The sequence below is a fragment of the Sorex araneus genome, chromosome X, assembly GCF_027595985.1.
Source record: "Sorex araneus isolate mSorAra2 chromosome X, mSorAra2.pri, whole genome shotgun sequence".
NCBI lineage: Eukaryota > Metazoa > Chordata > Mammalia > Eulipotyphla > Soricidae > Sorex > Sorex araneus.
In genome coordinates, this window is record NC_073313.1 from 260,728,228 (window position 1) to 260,748,548 (window position 20,321).

Sequence of the window (20,321 nt, forward strand, 5' to 3'; positions counted from 1 at the left end):
CTTTTTTTTTTCTTTCCCTGCAAAATCCAGCCGGAAGCCTGCTGGGTTCTGGAGTAATTGACTTCCATGGTTGAAAACGCTGCTCCCCAATGAGGGGAGACCTCAGTAACGCAATTTGTCGGCTGTCTCTCCCCATTGATTTCTGCCTGCCTGGGAATTCGCATAGTTTTCAATAAAGTCGGCTCACGCCCGTCCTGGAGGAGCTGAAAACTCCAGCTTAAAAAAAAAAAAAAATGGAGTCTGGAGGGAGAAGGAGGGGGAGCAGGACTCCCGGGGCTCCGGGAAAGCAGAATTCAAAACTGAGCACCTTGAGAGTTGCTGTCCTGGCGCTGTTGGAGGCCTCAGCCAGGCGGGTTTCTGGCTCCACCCCTGGCACTGTCCCCGCTGTCCTCTAGCCGGGCCTCATGCACACCTGGCAGCGGCTGACCCTCTGGCGCTGGGCCTGGCCAGTTTTCAGGGTGGCCGGGGATGGCGCCGAGGAAAACTGCCCATCTGCGCCGACGGTGCTCAGCCAGAAGCTGTACTCACTGGCGAAGAAGTGGCACGTGCCCCGCCGGCCTTGGCACTCGATGAAGGGGGCCACCCTGAAGTCTTCCAGGCAGCTGCCTGGGGACATGAGGGCCTGCCCGCCGCCCTGGGCCCCGGCTCCTGTGTGCTGCCGGGGAGCAAGAGACGGTCAGGGCGCTGGGTTCAGGGTGGGGGGGGGGGGCAAGGCGCTGACCCCAGGTCCATCCCCGCAACAGTGGGTCACCCCCTTCTAGCCTCACTGGGGACGGAACTGCAGGCCCTGGAGTGCCATTAGGGTGACCCCTGTGAACACCTCGAGGTTCCCAATAAACCATGACCAGGAGGGCCCCAAAGCCTGCCCGAGCAATGCTGGGGAGATGTGTCCCCAGATTTAAGAATTGGGGTGCAGACATGGGCCCACAAGCCCAGGCCCAGTCAGAGCACATGGAGGCCTGCACTTGACTTTTGCTTTCTGTTCTCCCTGAAATTAGCCCAGGAAGAGCCAAGTCCCACCTGCCTCGGAAAGAGAATTGATGCCCATCCTCCACCCCCAAAAAAGAAGAGAAACCCCGAGGCAGAGATTGACCTGTCTCCCCAATCCTGCCCAAGAAATAAGAACCCAGAGCGGCAACAAAGAAGCGAAAGGGTCCTTCTGTGGCCGGGTGGGGGGGGGGACCTCGGGGAGCTCATGTCCACCCCTGGCCCCCCAGGCTGACTGCCCGTATTTATGGGACCACCGTCCACAGCGCTAGTGTGGGGGCTGGGCGGGCCGGGGCGGGGACGGGGGTGCTCACCATCAGGAAGGAGTAGCCGGTCCAGAGGCTGGTCCATGCGCCCGGGCACGGGGGCACGGTCTGGTCCTGGCTATGCACAGCCACCGCCTGCGCGGGCGCCTCGCACACGGCGCAGCGGCTGATGTAGGGGCGGATGTCCTCCTCCGAGAGCGGGGCGGTGGGCACGGGCCCCGCGCTGGCCAGCCAGTAGGATTTGTCGTTCCTCCGGGCGTAGTGGCACACTTGGTGGATGTTGCAGTAAGCGAAGGGCAGCGTGCTGAACACGGGCAGGCAGGAGCCGGCCAGTCCTGGGCACGGGGAGAAGAGACGGAGGGTCAAGGCGCGCCCAGGGCCGTCCCTACGTGCCCGGTGCCCATCGCTCACAGGCTCTGTTGAAGGTTGCTCCCGTGTCGGAGAAACCTGATGCTTCTCCCACCCCGGACTCTCCTGGGCCCAGCAAAGGGCCAGGGGTGCAGGGACAGTGAGCTATGGAGTCTTTACAAAGCTTCCACCTGTGGGGCTGGAGCCATAGCACAGTGGGTAGGGTGTCGACCCAGGTTCGATTCCCAGCATCCCCTATGGTCCCCTGAGCACCGCCAGGAGTAATTCCTGAGTGCGGAGCCAGGAGTAACCTCTGTGCATCACCGGGTGTGACCCAAAAAGAAAAAAAAAAGGCTGGAGTAATAGCACAGCAGGTAAGGTGGTTGACTTGCATGCGTCAGACCCGGATTCAATTCCCAGCATCCCATATGGAGTAATTCCTGAGTGCAGAGCCAGGAGTAACCCCTGTGCATCTCTGGGTGTGACCCCCCAAAAAAAGAAAGAAAGAAAAATGTGGATAGAGTGGAAGTGGGATGAGCAAATGGGCAGAATGACAGAAATACAAAATCATAATGATGTAGGCAGGTAGGCAGATAGGGAAGGTCCCTGCCAAGGCAATGAAGGTAAGTGCTCAGGGGAACAGTCATACGGGGTGTCTGAGATTGAGATGGGGTTGGCTGCCTGCAAGGCAAGTGTCTCCCCATGCACTATTTCTCCGGCCCCCTGAGAGTTTTGTGATAAGGGAGCTAGGAGCTGAACGGGCTCTGAGATGTGACGGGAGGGAAGCTCAGTGAAACCCTGGATGTGAGTTTTACTGAGCTCATTAGGGAGTTTGGATTTTAGCTCAATAGTTCTGCAGAGTTTCGAGATGTTGACTCTGGCCTGACCAGGGCAGGAGTCAGACTCGGAGCATACGGGGCGGGCGGCAGGAGAGAGACTGAAGGGTCAGCAGGAGAGAAGGAAGAGAATGAAAAAGGGGCAAGACCAAGGCTGACCTCCAGGGGGCGACCGAGAGAGATGTGGAAGCAGCAGCCCCCTTTGCTGCCGGGGTCTTAGCCCAGGGGGCAGTGACCAGAGTCCACTTGCCGTCAACCATTCCTGTTAGTGCCTGCAAGGCCCACCATCCCACCACTGGCTTGGAAAATGAGGTCCAATGTGGTGCATGCTTGACCCCGCAGCCCAAACCCCATTCCCAAAGGGGACGCCGTCTGTTACTGAGAACCGGTCGGGAATGTCGGGCATCAGGCAGTAGAGGCAGCTGCAGGACTTGAAAAACAAACCTGAGCTGGACAGGGAGTGGGCAGCCGCCTGGAAGGACATCTCCTGGGCAGGGTGCTGACCATGCCCCCTCCTGCCCCACCCCTGACACACCGGTTCTCTGTGCCGGGATTCAAACCCCTGCTGGCAAGTCCCAACCGTTTCGTATCAGAGATGTCCTGGACATCAGTGGGGACATCAGGCGTTCCTAAAGCCTGCTGGCTGGCGGGCTGACCGTCCTGACTGCAGCCAGAGGTCGAACCTCGGCTCCTTAGAGTGTTGTAGAGTTGATAGCGTTTGGCTGAGAATTGACCGTAGTCCAGAGTCAGGGCCTGAGAGATGGTCCAGCGGTTCAGGCTGGTGCCTGGCCTGCACTCGACCCGGCCCGATGTTCAGCACTGTAGGATCCCTCCCAAGCACCGCCAGGTGGAGCCCAGGAGGCCCAGAGGCCCCCAGATCTGCAGGGTCTGTGTAGTGACACATTCTCGGGCGTCCAGAATGGCCGTGACTCCCCGGTGGTGCCCCTGGACCCCCTGAATACTTTGGGCAGGACCAACCCCAAACTACAGAAATTTGTAAATGAATGAAAAACGCTGAAGTCAAGGATCTCATTGAAGATGCCACGAGAGATAGCCCAGGGGGTTAGGGGGTTGCCTGGCGCCTCTCTCGCCCGGGTTTGATCCCTGGCACCACACAGGGCCCATGAGCTCTGCCAGGAGTGATCCCTGGGCACAGAGCCAGGTGTACGCCCCGAGCACACTCTGCTGCAGCCCCCGAAAGCAATCAAATAGAAACCAGTGGTGGAGGGTAGGGGCTGGGACCCCTGCGTGCCTGGGCCCTTGTCACTAACAGAACTGAAGCCATGGCACTTAGAGGAGAGAAGTTAAGGCCAGCCAAGAAACAACCCATCGCTGTTTCCATAAAAATGAGCCCAAATCTTGCTCCCACAGGCCCTGGCCGGGCACCTACCGAGGTCCTGGTTGTGAGCTTTCTCCTGCCCTTCCAGGAACAGCAGGCTGTAGCCCGCCCAGAGCCGGGCCATGCCCGCTGGGCACACGGGTTCTCTGTCCGTCTGACTGTGCAGAACCAGGAGGAAGCCCCCGAAGGCTGCGGCGCTGAGCCCCGGGCGCCCAGGAGCCCCAGGGGGCCCCGGAGGACCTGGCGGAATAAAGAGGGGAGATGGGAAGGCAGTTTTGGGAGCACAGCGGAGTGAGTCAGCAATAGCACACAGGCCGGCCCCTTGCTGTGGCACGCGCTCAGGAAACAGAGCAGCGTGCCTGGAGGCATTCCCAGGAATGCCCATCCCAGTGGCATAAAGATCAGAGCACACCGGAGTCAGCAGGGAGGGGCTTACGCTCCTCCTAGAGCCCCAGGGTGCATCCCTCTAGGGCCGGAGAGAGGGTAAGGTGCGTGCCTCACACAGAAGCAGCCCAGGTTATGGAGACACATATGTACATGCACGCACACACACATGCACACACACATGCATGAGCGCATGTGCATATATACATATGCACATGCATGCACTCGCGCTCACACATGTATACACATGCACACATGTGCACACATGCATGCACACATACACACACTCATGAACACACACACACCCTCCTACTGTCTGAATTTGCCACGCACACACACACACACACACACCCTCCTACTGTCTGAATTTGCCACACACACACACACACACCCTCCTACTGTCTGAATTTGCCATGCACACACACACACACACACACCCTCCTACTGTCTGAATTTGCCACACACACACACACACACACACACACACACACACACACACACACACACACATACCCTCCTCCTGTCTGAATTTGCTGTAGGCCATAGGCTAAGATGAAGGGACTCAGAGGCCCAGTGATTCTCCCGCTTGTAGCGGGTGAACACCCCACCCACTCACCCACCCACCCACCCACCCACCCCTGGAACAGCAGCAGCATAGCCGCGGTGTCCTGGGGGCTCAGCTACCTCAGGAAGAGACGGACGGAGCGGCCTGGACCCTGGGCACCAAGGCTGAGCCTTGGCTGGGCTGGAGGCACCAGGGACGCTGCACACAGCCTGCCCGAAGCGCCTCACTTACCTGCTGGGCCAGGGAAGCCCGCCTCGCCATGGTCCCCTGGGCGTCCTGGAGGCCCGGGGGAGCCGGGGATGCCGTCCTCGCCCCTCCTGCCGTCCAGGCCCGGCTCCCCTTTGCACCCTGCATGGGAGGTGAGGATGGCCGTGGGGAAACAGCTCGGGCCTGCCAGCACCCCAGAGGCCCAGGAGAACCCCAGCTGGCCCTGGGCTTCTCATTTCCACTGTCCCTGCCCACCCCCTCCCAGGGCACGATGGCAGGGGGGGCTGGAGCACTAGGACGGTCAGCGTGGCCATGAGGTCACGGGCAGGAGCGCGTGACCCACACCCACACGTGCTCAGTGAGAATGTTCCCCGTAGGTTAGGGATGTGGGGCCACGTGGACTCAGATGGTTTCTAGAATTCTCCATCTTTGAAGCCAGAGTGGAAGAGTGCATTGAACTTGTTAAATCCAACTGGGACTCAAATGAAGTTTGGGACGAGGGCAGCAGTTTTTACAGGGTTTTAAGTGATTAAAAATTGTAATAAAATGAATGATGTCTTGCGTGTTGCAGGGCTGTGCGTGAATCATGCCAGTCATTCTGCACCGCAGTGAGGTGCCAAGGGGTTCATAGATGCCAGGCCATCCTAGGGAAACTGAAGCCCAGCCAGCCCAAGGTGCCCTCACGGGCAGGGGGCATTGTCAGCCACCAGCACCTGTCTGGGGACAGCATTGCACCGGGGCTGGAAGGTCCCTGTGTGCTCACCATGAGTCCAGCGTGGACTTTGCACAGCACCTTTGGGTCAGGACAGGGTATGGTCCTTTCTGGGGGTGTATTGGTGTGGTGGATAAACAGGTTTAAGCTGAGTTATTAGGTCCCCTGGGGTTCCTTGGGGTTCCTTTCTCTCTCTCTCTCTCTCTCTCTCCTCTTTTCTGTTCCTGTGTCCTCTTGCTTCCCTTCTCTCCTATCCTCTAGCCCTTCCTCTTCTCCTTCTCTTTATCATCCCTCCTCCTCCTCTCTCCCTCTCTCATCACTCTCTCCCTCCCCAGTCTCTCCCTCTGCTCCCCTCTGTCTGCCAGAATCAGCTTGAGACCACCCGTGCATCAAAGAGCGTGTGCTCTAGTGACTCCCACACGCTCACTCACTCCCCTGCACAGCTCTTCAAGGTGGACCCTGCCGAGGGGGCCCACCCCGGAAACCTTGACTTTGGGGCCATCGAGAAGGCAAATGGCGGCACTGAGAGACCCGAGTGAAGGGCAAATCCTGAGACCTTGTGGGAGAGGCGAGGGTGGACATCAGCGTTGTGTGGCCTGACCCACGCTTAGTGGGCGTGCAGCGACCACTGAGATCACCACCGGGAGCATGGCTCACCCTTAGCTGCTTGGGTTTGAGGAAACAAGTGGTAACAAATTCAGTTCTACACCCACTTCGCCAACAACAACAACAGGAATCAAGCCAGCGCTGAGGGAGAGCCAGTGGCCTCTGGCCCCTGAAGCTCATTTTCACTCAGGGGGTGCAGGGTCAGGGGCACTGGCCACTGGGGTGGCTGAACTCCCATCCAGGGCTCCCTCTGTAAGTGCAAAGGACCAGAGGCAGTGGGGCTAGGCACAGAGAACACAAACTGGAGAATGCTTTTTTCAGAGAATCGTTCGGCTTACATTCTTCTATAAGCCCCCTGCCGTGACATCCCTGAAGGAACAGGGTGCAAGTTGGTTAGAGGGGGCAATGGTGCCACTGGCATCATTTAGTAGGAGCCCCCTCTCCCTCCCCCTCCTCTATGCAATAAATACATCTCCTCTTTGCTTCTTGTCAGCTGTTTCTGCTCCACTGAGCCAAGGCAATTGTTGTTCACTTAAAAGCAAGTCAACAGCTATTAACCACTATGAATAGAACATCTACTCTGTTGTCCTATGAGGTTTCAAAACCTCAAATCCCAACGCCGCCCAAACAGAAAGGATTTCAATAGTGTTTAACACAGAAGTAGAAGGAATGCGTTGATTCAGTTAAGGCAGGAAACCTTCAGGGAAGCCTGGAAAACGCTATGGAAGAGGAAGACTTTCATCACTTCATCCTGACAAGGATGAAAGACTTTTTAGCCTCCATATGAACACTCTACCTGGCACAACCAGTAGGGTTTCGATTCAGTGATACAGGGTACAAATAGTGAACATCAGCATGAGACTTGTACCTGGTCCTGGAGGGCCTCTTGTGCCAGGGGGTCCTATGGCTCCTTCTGGTCCTCTTGGGCCTGGTACCCCAGGCAGTCCCGGGATTCGGGGGCAGGAATCCAAGTCTGCAGGTGGTCCTCGTTCACCTGAAATTGGAACCTCAGCTTATATGGTGATTTGTATGCTTCCATGAATGGACAATCTCCTTCTTCCTTGTCTGGGATTCTGAACGATGCTGAACATTTTCAAGATTCTTCAAGAGTCCAGTGTCAGCGCCATGAAGGCAGAATTTTAATTCACTGTGAGGTGCATGAAAACCTTCCAGGAAGGATCTTGTTAAATGAATGGATGAATATGTGAATGGTTATTTAGAGGAAGCAAAGTAAGTGTGAGACAAGGAAGATTGGCTGGAACATGATTATTTAGTCATTCCAACAGGGGTTCCTGCCTTTGGGCCACTCTTGCTGGCATAGAGAGAGACACTGGTGGGTTCCTAATGCTCAGTTTAATGTCCTTCTAGTTTGTTACTCTACATTGCAGAGGGAGGTTTCCTTTGCATTGTGTCTGTTGCTCGAAGAGAAAGAATTTCAGGGTTGCTGGAGATCTGAAAGCAATGTTTTTCCAAACTGAGTGCATGTCAAAATTCTGCACGAGCATCATAAAAATAATCTGGATGCCTGAGTCCCCAATATACAGGTTAATGGTCTAAGTTACAGTCTGGGCATTGCCCTTAATCCAATCCAATGAATCCAGCTAGAGCTTTTGAGAATAACTGGCACCGGGACCCCTGCTTAGATGTAAAGAATTGGAATTTCAGGGGGATGAGCAACTGGCTTCAGTTACTTTTTTATATTCTCTAGCTGTTTGCACGGTCAGTCAAGCCTGGGAAGTATCATACTAGGAAGTGGAACTCTGACCATAGCACATGAGAACTTAGTTTATCAGATCCTCGAGGCCCTGAGCCTTACGTGTTCCCAGGGCAGGCTCACGGGCTGACGTTGAGAACCACTGCTCTAAAAGTTTGAGACTTCACTTGGTTATGATTGCATCTTTAAGGCATTTTTTCTTCTAATGCTTCATTTAGTCACCTGGCTGGGATCGCCCCCAGGAAGAGAAATGATAATGCTAAGTAGACGAGAAACATGAATGGAAGTTATTGAATTGAAGTAAACCAATGGCAGTGAGTTGAATTGTTGGATTGACTGATTTATCGAGTAGCAGACCCTCTGCTAAGAGCTCCTCATGCAGTGCTCCCTCCAGTGCTGTGTGCTGCTGTCGGGAGAAAGTTACAGGTGATTCCACTCAGGTAAGGGACACATCTAACATCACAGGACTAACACAGCAGCCTATAATGAACTTCAGCCTTCAGGTTTAAGCCCCCTGCTCGTAATTGTCATACCGACTGCATGAAGAACTCTCAGCATCCGTGAGATGAATTTTACAGAATGCAATTTTATGTAAAACATGACTTCTTAGGCTTAAAACTCATACAAATGTGCGGAAAAATTTTAATGACAGCTAAGCACCCTTTTGTTTGAAGGAGCCCAACTACAACAAAAATGGTACTCACATAAACAGTGCAGTGATAATCGCAAGAAAATCCTAATGGCCAAGTTTTAGTCTATATAAGAGCAGATTTGCCTGTGTAAATTGACTTGAATTCTTTATAAGCAGTTGGAATTTAACCCCTCGATAAACACTGTATGAAATCCAAGCATGGCAGAGCTAGATATCTTTTTACAATATATGTAATTTCATGTAAAACTTGGAACTTCTACCCTGGGTGACTTGAGAGAGATGCATGTCAATATTTTCCACTTTCCCCTGAATAATCTGGTGAATTACTGTGGAAATTTACCAGTGGTGGCAGGAGGAAGAGGAGGAAACGGGAGGGGACGTATACGGCTGGGCTATCTTATTTAGCCTTGGAATGCGTTTATGTACAACCTTAGAGATGCACTAAAAGGATTATGGCAAAAACTCAGCAAATACCCAACTTTAAGTTTTTAATGCAAATTTTTAGATAGTAGGATTTTTTCCCCAAATTCTGATTTTGGGTTTGTTTTTCTTTTTTAATACTCTTTAATAAACCAGAGGCTGATAGAGAAAACTGAGGTTCTAAGACCACCTCCTCCCTTCAGAAATAAAATACAGTATTTATGTTCAGGACTGGAGCAATAGCGCAGCTGGTAGGGCGTTTGCCTTGCACATGGTTGACTCGGGTTTCATTCCTTCATCCCTCTCGGAGAGCCTGGCAAGCTACTGAGAGTATCCCGCCCGCACGGCAGAGCCTGGCAAGCTACCCGTCGCATACTTGATATGCCAAAAACAGTAACAACAAGTCTCACAATGGAAACATTACTGGTGCCCGTTCGAGCAAATTGATGAACAACAGGACTGGACAACAGTGCTATTTTGTGCTCACTTCCTATAGGGTTAATCACACATGCCTGGAAAGAATAAATGTAAGAAAGGCATGCTTTCCCCCTTCTCTCCTTTTTGAGAAACTCCCTTTATCCTCACTGAAAATGCCAGGCATGAAATAATATGTTGCTTTTGCGTGATAGAAGCATAAGTGAACACCGAGTTAAAAAGACTAATGGCATTTTCCTCTGAACACACAAAGAAATTTGCTCCCTAAAAATGGACTTGGGGCACGATGGAAAACATTTGTTGCAGCTCCTGACTGGGTTTCAAGACCCCGTCTTTTCATGGGGTTGATACTGCTTATTTTAGGGGTGTTCCATGTATTTATAGTGTAGGATTTATAAAAGAAACGTACATGGGTGTGTGCTGTAGCATTTGACAGAGAAAGCACTCATACTCCAGGCTTGAATTGAAATTACATAACTGAGCATCTAGCCCGCCTTGACAACCTATAATGAGGCTCTGCACTGGGACACTCTAATATGGGGTTACTATATCTGTAACGAGGAAGCGATGGCACTACAACCTAATATAATTACAGCACCCCGACGACCAAAATGTAACCAAGCGGAGCTCACAAGACAAAAAGGCAAGCGCGGAAGTGGCTGGAAACCAGAATTAGAGGAAATAATTTATGCAATAGCAATACTTACCTTTGGAGCCTGAAGAGATTCAGATCCAAGGCCGCACGATATTCGTAGGGCGGAAAGAGATGTCAGATTTATCAGTTAGGACAAAAGTGGAAGAGATCATTTGAGAACATACATAATCATTTGAGGAACGCTTCAGGAGCAAGCAGGATGGCAGGACGTTATTTACATAAAAAGTCGGCATGAATATTGCTGACGGGAGCCGTGAGGATTTAGGGATGGAGTTTCCATAGCAAGACTGGAAATGAAACTCTCCTGCACGATATAAAATTTTCATGGGGTAGAAAAATATGCCCTAAAAAAAAAAGGAACATATAGAGGGGTTCTATCTAATTGGAAGAATTCTGAGAATTCCATGTTATTTTGCCAAGTTTTATAGGTGCTGGACGGAACCAAAGTGTAAAACCTCGTGAGATTGAGCTCTGTCCCAGCCTAGGGCAGTGCAGTTCGTGGTTTGGACCAGGGGTTCATTGATGATATTGTCCCCTATACCAAACGGACACCACATTATCATCATATAGATTTTGGATCAATGTTGGAATGGATGGGCTGGAGCGATAGCACAGCGGTAGGGCTTTTGCCTTTCACGCAGCTGACCCGTGTTCGATTCCTCCGCCCCTCTCGGAGAGCCTGGCAAGCTACCGAGAGCATCACGCCTGCACGGCAGAGCCTGGCAAGCTACCCATGGCGTATTGGATATGCCAAAAGCAGTAACAATAAGTCTCTCAATGAGAGACGTTACAGGTGCCCGCTGGAACAAATCGATGAGCAATGGGATGACAGTTGGAACAGATACTTCTGTCCCTCTCAGACACACTTGTCTGTCTCTCCTTCCAACTCAGCTCTGGTGCACTGTCACCCTGAGACGGAGCCATGTTAGGTTTCAAGCTTGGGTTAAACAGCTTTTCTCCGTCCTAGGAACCAATGTCCTTTGCAGAAAATGTTGAATAAAACATCCAGGGAAATCAGTGGGAATCCAGGGGCTTTCGGGAACGGGGCAGACAGTTCTCACACACAATCACCGGATCAGCCTTGGCTTCTCGTGGGAGCAAACACCGACTTACTTACTTTAGAAATATTCGGTGTGAAATCAACTCCTCATGTTCAGACTTATGTGGTCAGACAGTAAATATTTGCTTACCAAACACAAGGCTTGGTAGTGTGCCTGAAATAAATACAATCTTTTTCTTGGAGTGGAGACGAGGGATCCCAAGCAAGCAGAGGGGGCCTGCACGGTGACATATGGGGAATATTCAAGAGCTCTAATCCCTGTATTTTCCCCCCCCTCCCCAGCCTCTAAATTCAAACATTAGGTAGCGGGGCTACTTCCTCAGGAGATGCTAGTAATTTGAGATAATGCCATGGCTTTCTGATAGATGGCCTCCCAAACTCACGTTTGAACAAATTGCCAGGTAGAGATGTGTAGAGGCTTACCTGGAGGACCGGGGGGGCCTGGAAAACCCGGGTTTCCAGGCAAACCCTTCTCTCCTGGTGACCCTGGAAGCCCAGGTGGTCCTTGTGGCCCTGGAAATCCCATAGGACCTGAAAGGAACATATGGCAATAAGGCACCTGGGATGGAGATACAGAAAGACAAGGTGGGTTGAGGAGGAGCTAAACTCTGAGGGTCACCCCTACACGCTGTATCAGCCTCAAGACCAAGGCGACATTCCCTTTCCTTCTGTACACGGGACTCCCTCCGTCTGGAGGAAGCATGCTAATACGGCAGTAGGGCTGAAGGAAGTCCATGATATCAGAGTCACAGCAGCGCGTCCCGGAAGACACCATATCGCTGGAGATCTCTCTGGGGCCCTGTACTGAGATAATTTCACCAGGGCACCTCAGGTGGAGCAGGTGTGCTCTCTCTGCCAGCTCCAGATGAAGTCCCAGTGACCAAGAGCTGCCAGAAGCAAGGCCCAGGTATGCAGGTTCCAGGACTCAGACTCCAGGCCACACGGTGGTGGCAGCAGAGGAGCCGGCTATCCCTCCCCGACTCCCTATCCACTTGGCATCCTGGCTGTCACGCCCACAATCTGGATCTGGATGCCATCTCAGCACACCAACGGCCCTGGCCCAGGGACTCCCAGTTAAATCCCAAAATGGATTAGCACCCTACAGAGATGTCTCTGGACCCCAGCCATTTACAATCTTAGAATTCCAGAAGTGTGCGGCCACAAAAGCCGCTCATCATATTCAAAGCGAGCAATAGAAAATAACTTATCTAGCATATTCGATATGCCAAAAACAGTAACAAGTCTCACAATGGAGAAGTTACTGGTGCCCAATCGAGCAAATTGATGAGCAACAGGATGACAGTGATACAGTGATTTCCTGTTGAGAAGTCAACAGGCTGCTACAAACCTCAACGTTTGCCTCTCTGATACCCAACACCCTTGTTTATGAAGGAACATTGTTTATTGACTTCTGATCAACACAAATGTAGTTCTAGGGCCAGAAAGATAGTCCAGGAGTTGAGGTGGTTTCCTAGTACACAGGAAATCTGGTTTGCTTCCCAGCACCTACAGACAGTCCCTTGAGCACTGCCAGGACTGATCCCTGAGCACAGAGTCAGAAGTAAGCCCTGAGCACTCTTGGGTGTTCTGACCCCAAAACTTAAAAAAAAAAAAAAAGGAGTTCTATAAATCCAGTCTCTAAAATCCAGGCGACCAAATTCTAGTGCCCCTGAAATATTGTCACTTGGGTAAGAATTAATTGAAATGACTATTTTGGAGCAATTCAGAAACAGGAACTCTTTGGAAGACTTAAACCAGCAACCTAAAATAACTATCCAAGAAAAACACACCAGACTCTTGAACACTTGAAATTGATAAGTCCAAACTGAGTGAAGATTGATGAACTGCAAAGAAGAGTCTGGTTTAGGAAAGGAATAAATATTGCACAACTGTCCCTGGATAGCCTATTGATAATCGATATCGACCATAATCAAAATGATGCTACTTGAATAAACTGTATTAATGAAATCAAGGATGCATAAAGAGAGATTCTAAAATCTCAGGGCTAGGATGAATGGAGACGTTACTGAGATTGCTCAAGAAATTTGACCATCAATGGGATGATGATGATGATGATGATGATGAATGAAATTAAGTATGAAAACTAATTTTACTTTTTTCCTTGTCTGTATGGGGGAGGCTTGGGGCCACACTCAGGGATTGCTCAGAGCTTACTCCTGACTCTGTGCTCAGGGATTATTCTTGGCAGGCTCAGGGAACCATTTATGGTGCTGGAATCAAACCTAGGTTAGCCATATGTAAAGCAAATGCCTTACCCACTGGACCATCTCAGTGTCCCCTGCTGCGGCTGCTGTGACCAGAGGGTCACAGACTTGGCTTCAGTTGCTTCAAGCTGATGACTCCAAGGACTCCAAATCTCAGCGCTGTTGGATGGAGTCAGTGCCTGGATGGAGTGACATGGCCTCCTGCCTGCGAGGCTGGTGCCCTGTGTGGAGTCGTCTGGGGGGCCCCTTTTTGTACCATGCAAAAATGTGGCAACTGCATCCTTTTAGTGGGTGGGACCAGAGGGTTCTCTGCAGAGGGAATTTTTCCCTGATGGGACTTTCAGCTCAGAGGAGGCCCATGGACCCTTGGGATGTGGGGGAGGGGGAGAGCAGGCCAGCCCCTGGCTCCTGGCATCCAGGTGGACAGCCTCCCAGAATCCACTGAACCTTTGAGGCAGGGGCTATGGGCATGAAAGCAACATGGAAACTGAGGGAGGCAAAGCAGATGAATGGGTGCGTGTGGAGGGGTGGGAGTGGTGAGGATAAACGGAGGATCCCAAAGGTTGAGTTTCCTGGACCCTCCTCTGCTCTTGCCCAGGCTCCACAGGGGCTGCAAAGCTCTGTCTATTCCCAGTATCCTGCCTGGAGGCCACTCAGGGTATAGGAGGACCCAGCTAAGACCACTTGTTGAGGGTCTCACCCGGCTCTTCCTGGCTGCAGGACTTCTGGGCCAGCCGCCAGGCTGCTCACTTCTGGGTTCCCTCATCCAGGGAATTTGGGGTCTCTTGGAGCCTAAAGTCACCTGCAGGTCACTTTCTTCCCCTTGGCACAGCTGGCTTCACATGCTCGGGAACAGCTTACATCACTTCTCTGAGCCTGCTCTAGGTCACAGTGCTCAGAGGGCCAGAGGCCATTCGGGACAATCTTCAGCCCCGCTGGCCTGAATGTCTAGTGCTTGAACTTGGCAATGAGGCCCAGCAGAGTGTGGGTGGTCAGGGGAGTGTTGGGGCGTGACCAGAGCATTGGCAGGAGAGGCTCATGGGCCATGTGGTGTGGGGCTAGGAACAGCCAGAGCATTCACTCAGCCTTTCGAATCCTCTCCCCAGCCCAGAGACCATGTCTTTTTAAAAAAATTTTTTTATATATTTTTTGCTTTTTGGTTCACACCCAGCGATGTACAGAGGTTACTCCTGGCTCATGCACTCAGGAGTTACTCCTGGCAGTGCTCAGGGGACCATATGGGATGCTGGGAATCGAACCTGGGCCAGCCGCGTGCAAGGCAAATGCCCTACCCATTGTGCTATTGCTCCAGCCCTGAGACTCCGTCTTTTAATAACATATGGCCTGCATTTTATTTCTATAGTTTAGTTCCCATTTAGAGAGAAGACAATTGTGTGTTCTTGGAGAGGAACTGGTCCTTCTTATTTTAACTTGTCAATTTCTACTCACAGGAAGTAGGAAATACACTGGCAGTGTGGGCCTCACCTCAGAGCTTTAAGATGAAGTAATACTCAAGGAGATAGTCTAGTTCTCCCTCTGGGAGAACCTAGCAAGCTACCAAGAGTTTCCTGGCCTGGTGGGAGAGCCTGGCAAGCTCCCTGTGGCGTATTCATATGCCAAAACCAGTAACAATGATGGGTCTCATTCCCCTGACCCTGAAAGAGCCTCCAATGCAGCACCATTGGGAAAGACAAGTAAAGAGAGGCTTCTAAAATTTCAGGGATAGGACGAATGGAGATGTCATTGAGACTGCTTGAGAAAATCGACGATCAATGGGATGATGATGATGATGATGATGATGATGATGATGATGATGATGATGAATACTCGAGGACAGTAGAAACAAGGGACAGGAGGATTGGTCCATGGTTGGAAGCCTCCAAAAGTGAGGGAAGGGGGAGTGGGGAGGGCAGTTAGGGTAGAGATGGGACCATGATGACAATGAAAGCCAGAAATCGCACTGAAGAACTGCGTGCCATCTGCCTATGGGTGGTGATGGGAAACATCGAATGGTGGTGGTGGGAAGGTGTAATAGTCATGGGATTGGGGTTGAAATATTGAATGTAATCAATTATCATGAACATGGAAACTTTATGAAAATAAAATTTTAAATTTTTTTTAAAAAATAAAACTGCATGCTAAAAGTAGGTAAAGGGACAGATGTATTTCAGTACCTATCTTGCAAATCATAATGTCCAAAAGGAAAGAGAGAGAGAGAGACAGAGATAAAAAAAGAAGTGCCTCCCATAGAGGTAGACTGGGGGGAAGGAGGGCAGGAGAGTAACTCAGGACATTGGTGGTGGGAAATGTACACTGGTGAAAGAATGGGTGCTGGAACACTATATGACTGAAATCCTGCCATGAACAACTTTGGAACTGTGTATCTCATGGTGATTTAACAATTTAAAAAATTAAAATTTTTTTACCCATGAAACCATTTGCGCCCATACCTTTCGGACCATCTTTTCCGTCGCATCCTGGGAAGCCTTTATGTCCTGGAGGTCCTGGTGGGCCTGGGGGACCTGGTGGCCCTGGCAGACCACAGTCTCCTGGATCCCCTCTCAGAAGCTCAACACTCCCAGGGGTGCCCGGAGGTCCAGGGGCTCCTGAACAGAGGGAAGAGGGTCTCTCAGTGAAGTGCAAAGTATGTGTGAGAGTTTATTAATGAATGGATTTGATGGCTGGCAAGCAAAGAATGAAGATAAGAAGAATGTCAGCAGCATCCGATGTAAAAAGAGATTGTGCTTCATCAAGCCCCAGTTGAAAAATAGCTAATAGTCTTAGGAACTGTGTGAGTAAAAGAAGTTAAGCAGTTTTCCTTCTTTCAGAGCCATTCCTGTTAGAAGGAGCACTTTATGAGTTTTAGTTACATTGCCAAACCACTGCTTTAACACAAGGGGTGGATGGAGACGTGGACAGATAGGTGGATATATGTGTGGGTTGGTGGTTGGGTGGATGGGTGGATGGATGGGTGGATGGACGGGTGGATGGATGGATGGATGGATGGATGGATGGATGGATGGATGGGTAGAGGGTTGGTGGATGGATGGGTGGGTGGATGGATGGGTGGATGGATGGATGGATGGATGGATGGGTAGAGGGTTGGTGGCTGGATGGGTAGGTGGGTGGATGGATGGGTGGGTGGATGGATGGGTGGATGGATGGATGGATGGATGGATGGATGGGTAGCGGGTTGGTGGCTGGATGGGTAGGTGGGTGGATGGATGGGTGGATGGGTGGATGGATGGTGGATGTGTGGGTGGATGGATGGATGGGTAGATGGATGGGTGGATGGGTAGATGGATGGTGGATGTGTGGGTGAATGGATGAGTGGATGGATGGATGAGTGGATGGGTGGGTGAATGGATGGGTGGATGGATGGATGGTTGGATGGATGGGTGGATGGATGGGTGAACGGGTGGGTGGGTGGGTAGATGGCTGGGTAGGTAGATGGATGGATAGGTGGGTGGATGAATGGATGGGTGGATGAGTGGGTGGGTGGATGGATGGGTGGATGAGTGGGTGGGTGGATAGACATGTGGCTACTGCTTAGATGCTGCCGGGATGACTAGGTAGATGTGTGGATTGGAATGAGTGGACAGATAGATGGATTATAGGATAGGGTAATAAAGAAAGCTGGCAGGTGAAAAGGAATGTTTATGCAATGAAATTTATCATTCACTTTGAAAATTAGTATCTTTACACAGGAATTAAACTGAAATTCTATTCCTAGTTAACTTGTAGACTTCTCTGGACATTTTAAGCATCTTTCCATGTCATGTACAAGACAGAATTACATCATACTTGAATCCCATCCTTACTAAGGTCCTGGAAATTTAAGGACAGTGAGCCGGTGTTTTCTAGAAGAGCTCTAGTTGGAATGAGATTGTCTGCACGTAGCAAGATCTCACTGTTCTGTGCTCTCTACTACCCCCACCCCCCACCCCAGTCATCCCACTCTGTCACATCAGGTCTTTGCTAGAGTGAAAGTGAGGAAGGGAACCCAAAGCGCTGTTAGCGGTACATGAAGAGATTCTGCAGCTGCTCTGCCTGACACCTCTGTCCCTCAGGGCAAGAGACAATGGTTTTGGTGACAGGCACCAGAGACCACCAGTAGTTGCAGTTCTTTCCTGCTGGTTCCATCCAGACCCTCACGGCCAAGCTACGGGCAAGGCTTGCTTGAGTCGGAGTCCTCAGAGTGGGCTTCTGGGCCACATAAAGAAGGAGCAAAAGGAGCTTAAGCTCTGGCTGGGCTGTCGAGGTGAGCCTGTGGCCGTCCACTCTCCACGAGCCCAGTGTCCATCTTCCCAGTGCTGGAACCACCACGGGCATCTCCCCCGCCCTTTCCCCACGGAGCATCCAAGGGAAGGGGCATCGCTGTCCCCCAAAGACACAATTTGCTTGTACCTCTAGCTCCGTCGGGGCCAGGAGGTCCCGGATCTCCAGTGGGGCCCGGATCAGGAATGTCCCCCTCAGCAGCTCTCCCTGGGACACCTGCAGGGCCGGGTGGCCCACGGCGCCCTGTGGGGGACACATGCAGTCATGAGTCTTGTGACACCCAGCAGATCCCGATGCACCACCAAGAGAAGCAACGAGTGCATTGTCCTACCTGGAGGACCGGGGGGACCTTTCTCTCCAAAGGGGCCGGGGGGAGAAACCCCTGGGCTCCCCGGATCTCCGGGCTCTCCCTTCTGCCCAGGTATGCCCGGGGCGCCTCGTGGGCCCATTTCATGCAGACCTGGATGAAGAAACAGCGTTAGCCGCGTGATTCTTACGTGGCCTGGAAAGCTCGTACTTGCCAAGAGGGCCGTGACGGGGCAGTGGCTGGTTCCGCTGAGCTGGGGTCTGGAGTTGACCTTGTTCAGTGCTCAGGGTTAACTCCTGACTGTGCACAAGGATCACTACCGGCAGTGCTTGGGGGGCCATATCCAGGGTCAGAGGCTGAACAAGGGTTGGCAGTGCCAGGCAGGTGCCCTGCCTCCTGTGCTAACTCTCTGTGCCATTGCCGCATTCTGTACTCTCTCCACGCACCAAGTAACCACCGGGTCCAGCGAATGGGTGGCTCTTTCCTAGATATATATTTATTTTTAGCTTCTAGAGAACAGAAAGTTATTCTCACAGTTTGGGGAACCAGGAGCCTCCAATTTCTTTTTTTTAAACACTGGACCTGGGCTGGAGCGATAGCACAGCGGGTAGGGCATTTGCCTTGCATGTGGCCAACCTGGGTTCGATTCCCAGCGTCCCATATGGTCCCCTGAGCACCACCAGAGGTGATTCCTGAGTGCAGAGCCAGGAGTATCCCCTGTGCAGCACCAGATGTGACCCAAAAAAAGCAAAAAAAAAAAAAAAATTTAAACCCTGGACCTGAGAGTACAAAAAAAAAGGCCCTGGCCTGGCATATGGCCAACCTGGGTTCGATCCATGGCATCCCCAAAGGTCCCCTTGAGCACCGCCAAGAGAGATTCCTGAGCACAGAGCCAGGAGTAAGCCCTAAGCACTGCTAGGTGTGGCCCCAAACAAAAATAAATTGAAAAATATAAAATCACAACCCCAGAAGCAATCAGCCCATCTCTACTGTGGAAAGATGGACCAGAAAGGTCACTGAATGGCCAGGAAAAAAAAATGAAGAAATGAGTTAGGAACTTGAGGCACTTGAGGTTGGTAGGGAGTGTCACCCCAAAAGGGGAGAGAGAAGCATCAGCAGATTCTGGGAGGGAAATACACATCTGATCAAGCATATCTGTGGGGACCACTCTATGACTCAGAAGGCAGCTGACTTCCTCTTGCCCTTCCCACCCTTAGGAAGAATGTAAGAATGTGTCTCTCACACGGCCCATTCAAGCTATGCCCACGATTCCTGCAGCCTACGGTCCCGATCCCAGATTTCCCCGCCCACCCCCCGCCCCCCCCCCCCCCCGGCCCCGCCGATGGAGAGCAATTTTCCTCAGAAACCAATGCAACAGCAGGCGTGGTATTGAATAGACGCGGCTAAGATGCTGTTGTTGATGAGCCTGTTCGCACCATCAAAAAAATAACAGCAATTCATTCAGGTAATTTGTTTTAGCAGCAGGCTCTTGAAGGATGCGGAAAGCCCTAATTAGACCCATGCGATCATGCTTGGCACTACTACACTTAAAACAATACCCCCCAGAATAAAAACCGCAGCGCTTTATTTGTTATTCATAACATTTTGAAACCTAACTCCACCTAAGCAATTTGTCAGAGGTACTTTGGGTAGAGAGGGAGTCTCAGGCAATATCAACCACATGCCTTCTTTTATTTGGCAGGGGGGGTGGAGGCGGCACACCCAAGGGTGCTGCACAGGGATGACTCCCGGCTCTGTGCTCAGGGATGACTCTTGGTGGTACTCAAGGGATCTTATGACCAAAGCAAGTCAGCCACATGCAAGGCCAGCTCCGGGACCCCTATTCTAGCTCTTTGGCCAAAACCCTGACTTTGGAAACACCTGTTTGTTTGTTTGTTATAAAACATCTTCAGCACCAAAGAATTGTCCCGAAATATCACGTCTCTCGGCTAGTTCTTAGTGTTGAACCTGGAAAACGGCACCTACCAGAGGTAGCACGGTCCCACTGGCCCTGAATCTCTCACAAGTGGGAATTTTCTTACCTGAAGCGCCTTTGGATCCTTTCTGGCCCTTTAAGCCATGCAAGCCGTCCCGACCCGGTGACCCAGTGGGACCTGAAACACACCACAGGCCTGTGACATGCAAGAAGGGAGGAAGGACTCAACTCACAGAGTCCTGGCCCCCAGTCGCAGGTGCCGCCCTGAGGAGGCCACTGAGCTCTCAGGGGGATGCCACGAGCTCTTGGCCCCCAGAGAAACTCCACGGCATGGGGTTATTCCTAACGCCTCCATGGGATGGCTGTTCAACACGCTCTTCTTTGGCTTG

General features: G+C 51.6%; 1 protein-coding gene across 1 annotated transcript in view; it reads right to left on the reverse strand.

Annotated features, from left to right (window-relative positions):
• Positions 1–261: 261 nt before the first annotated feature.
• The window catches only part of COL4A4 (collagen type IV alpha 4 chain), a 114,220-nt gene continuing 94,160 nt past the window's right edge, over positions 262–20,321 (reverse strand). Inside the window, exons 37-47 of the mRNA XM_012933241.2 lie at positions 20,039–20,110; positions 18,021–18,149; positions 17,819–17,932; positions 15,862–16,017; positions 11,610–11,717; positions 10,179–10,187; positions 7,119–7,244; positions 4,957–5,073; positions 3,828–4,016; positions 1,302–1,588; positions 262–655 (exon numbers count right to left, since the gene is read on the reverse strand). Coding sequence (XP_012788695.2) covers positions 392–655; positions 1,302–1,588; positions 3,828–4,016; positions 4,957–5,073; positions 7,119–7,244; positions 10,179–10,187; positions 11,610–11,717; positions 15,862–16,017; positions 17,819–17,932; positions 18,021–18,149; positions 20,039–20,110 — 1,571 coding nt within the window. The 3' untranslated portion in view covers positions 262–391. The remainder of the gene's footprint in view (positions 656–1,301; positions 1,589–3,827; positions 4,017–4,956; positions 5,074–7,118; positions 7,245–10,178; positions 10,188–11,609; positions 11,718–15,861; positions 16,018–17,818; positions 17,933–18,020; positions 18,150–20,038; positions 20,111–20,321) is intronic.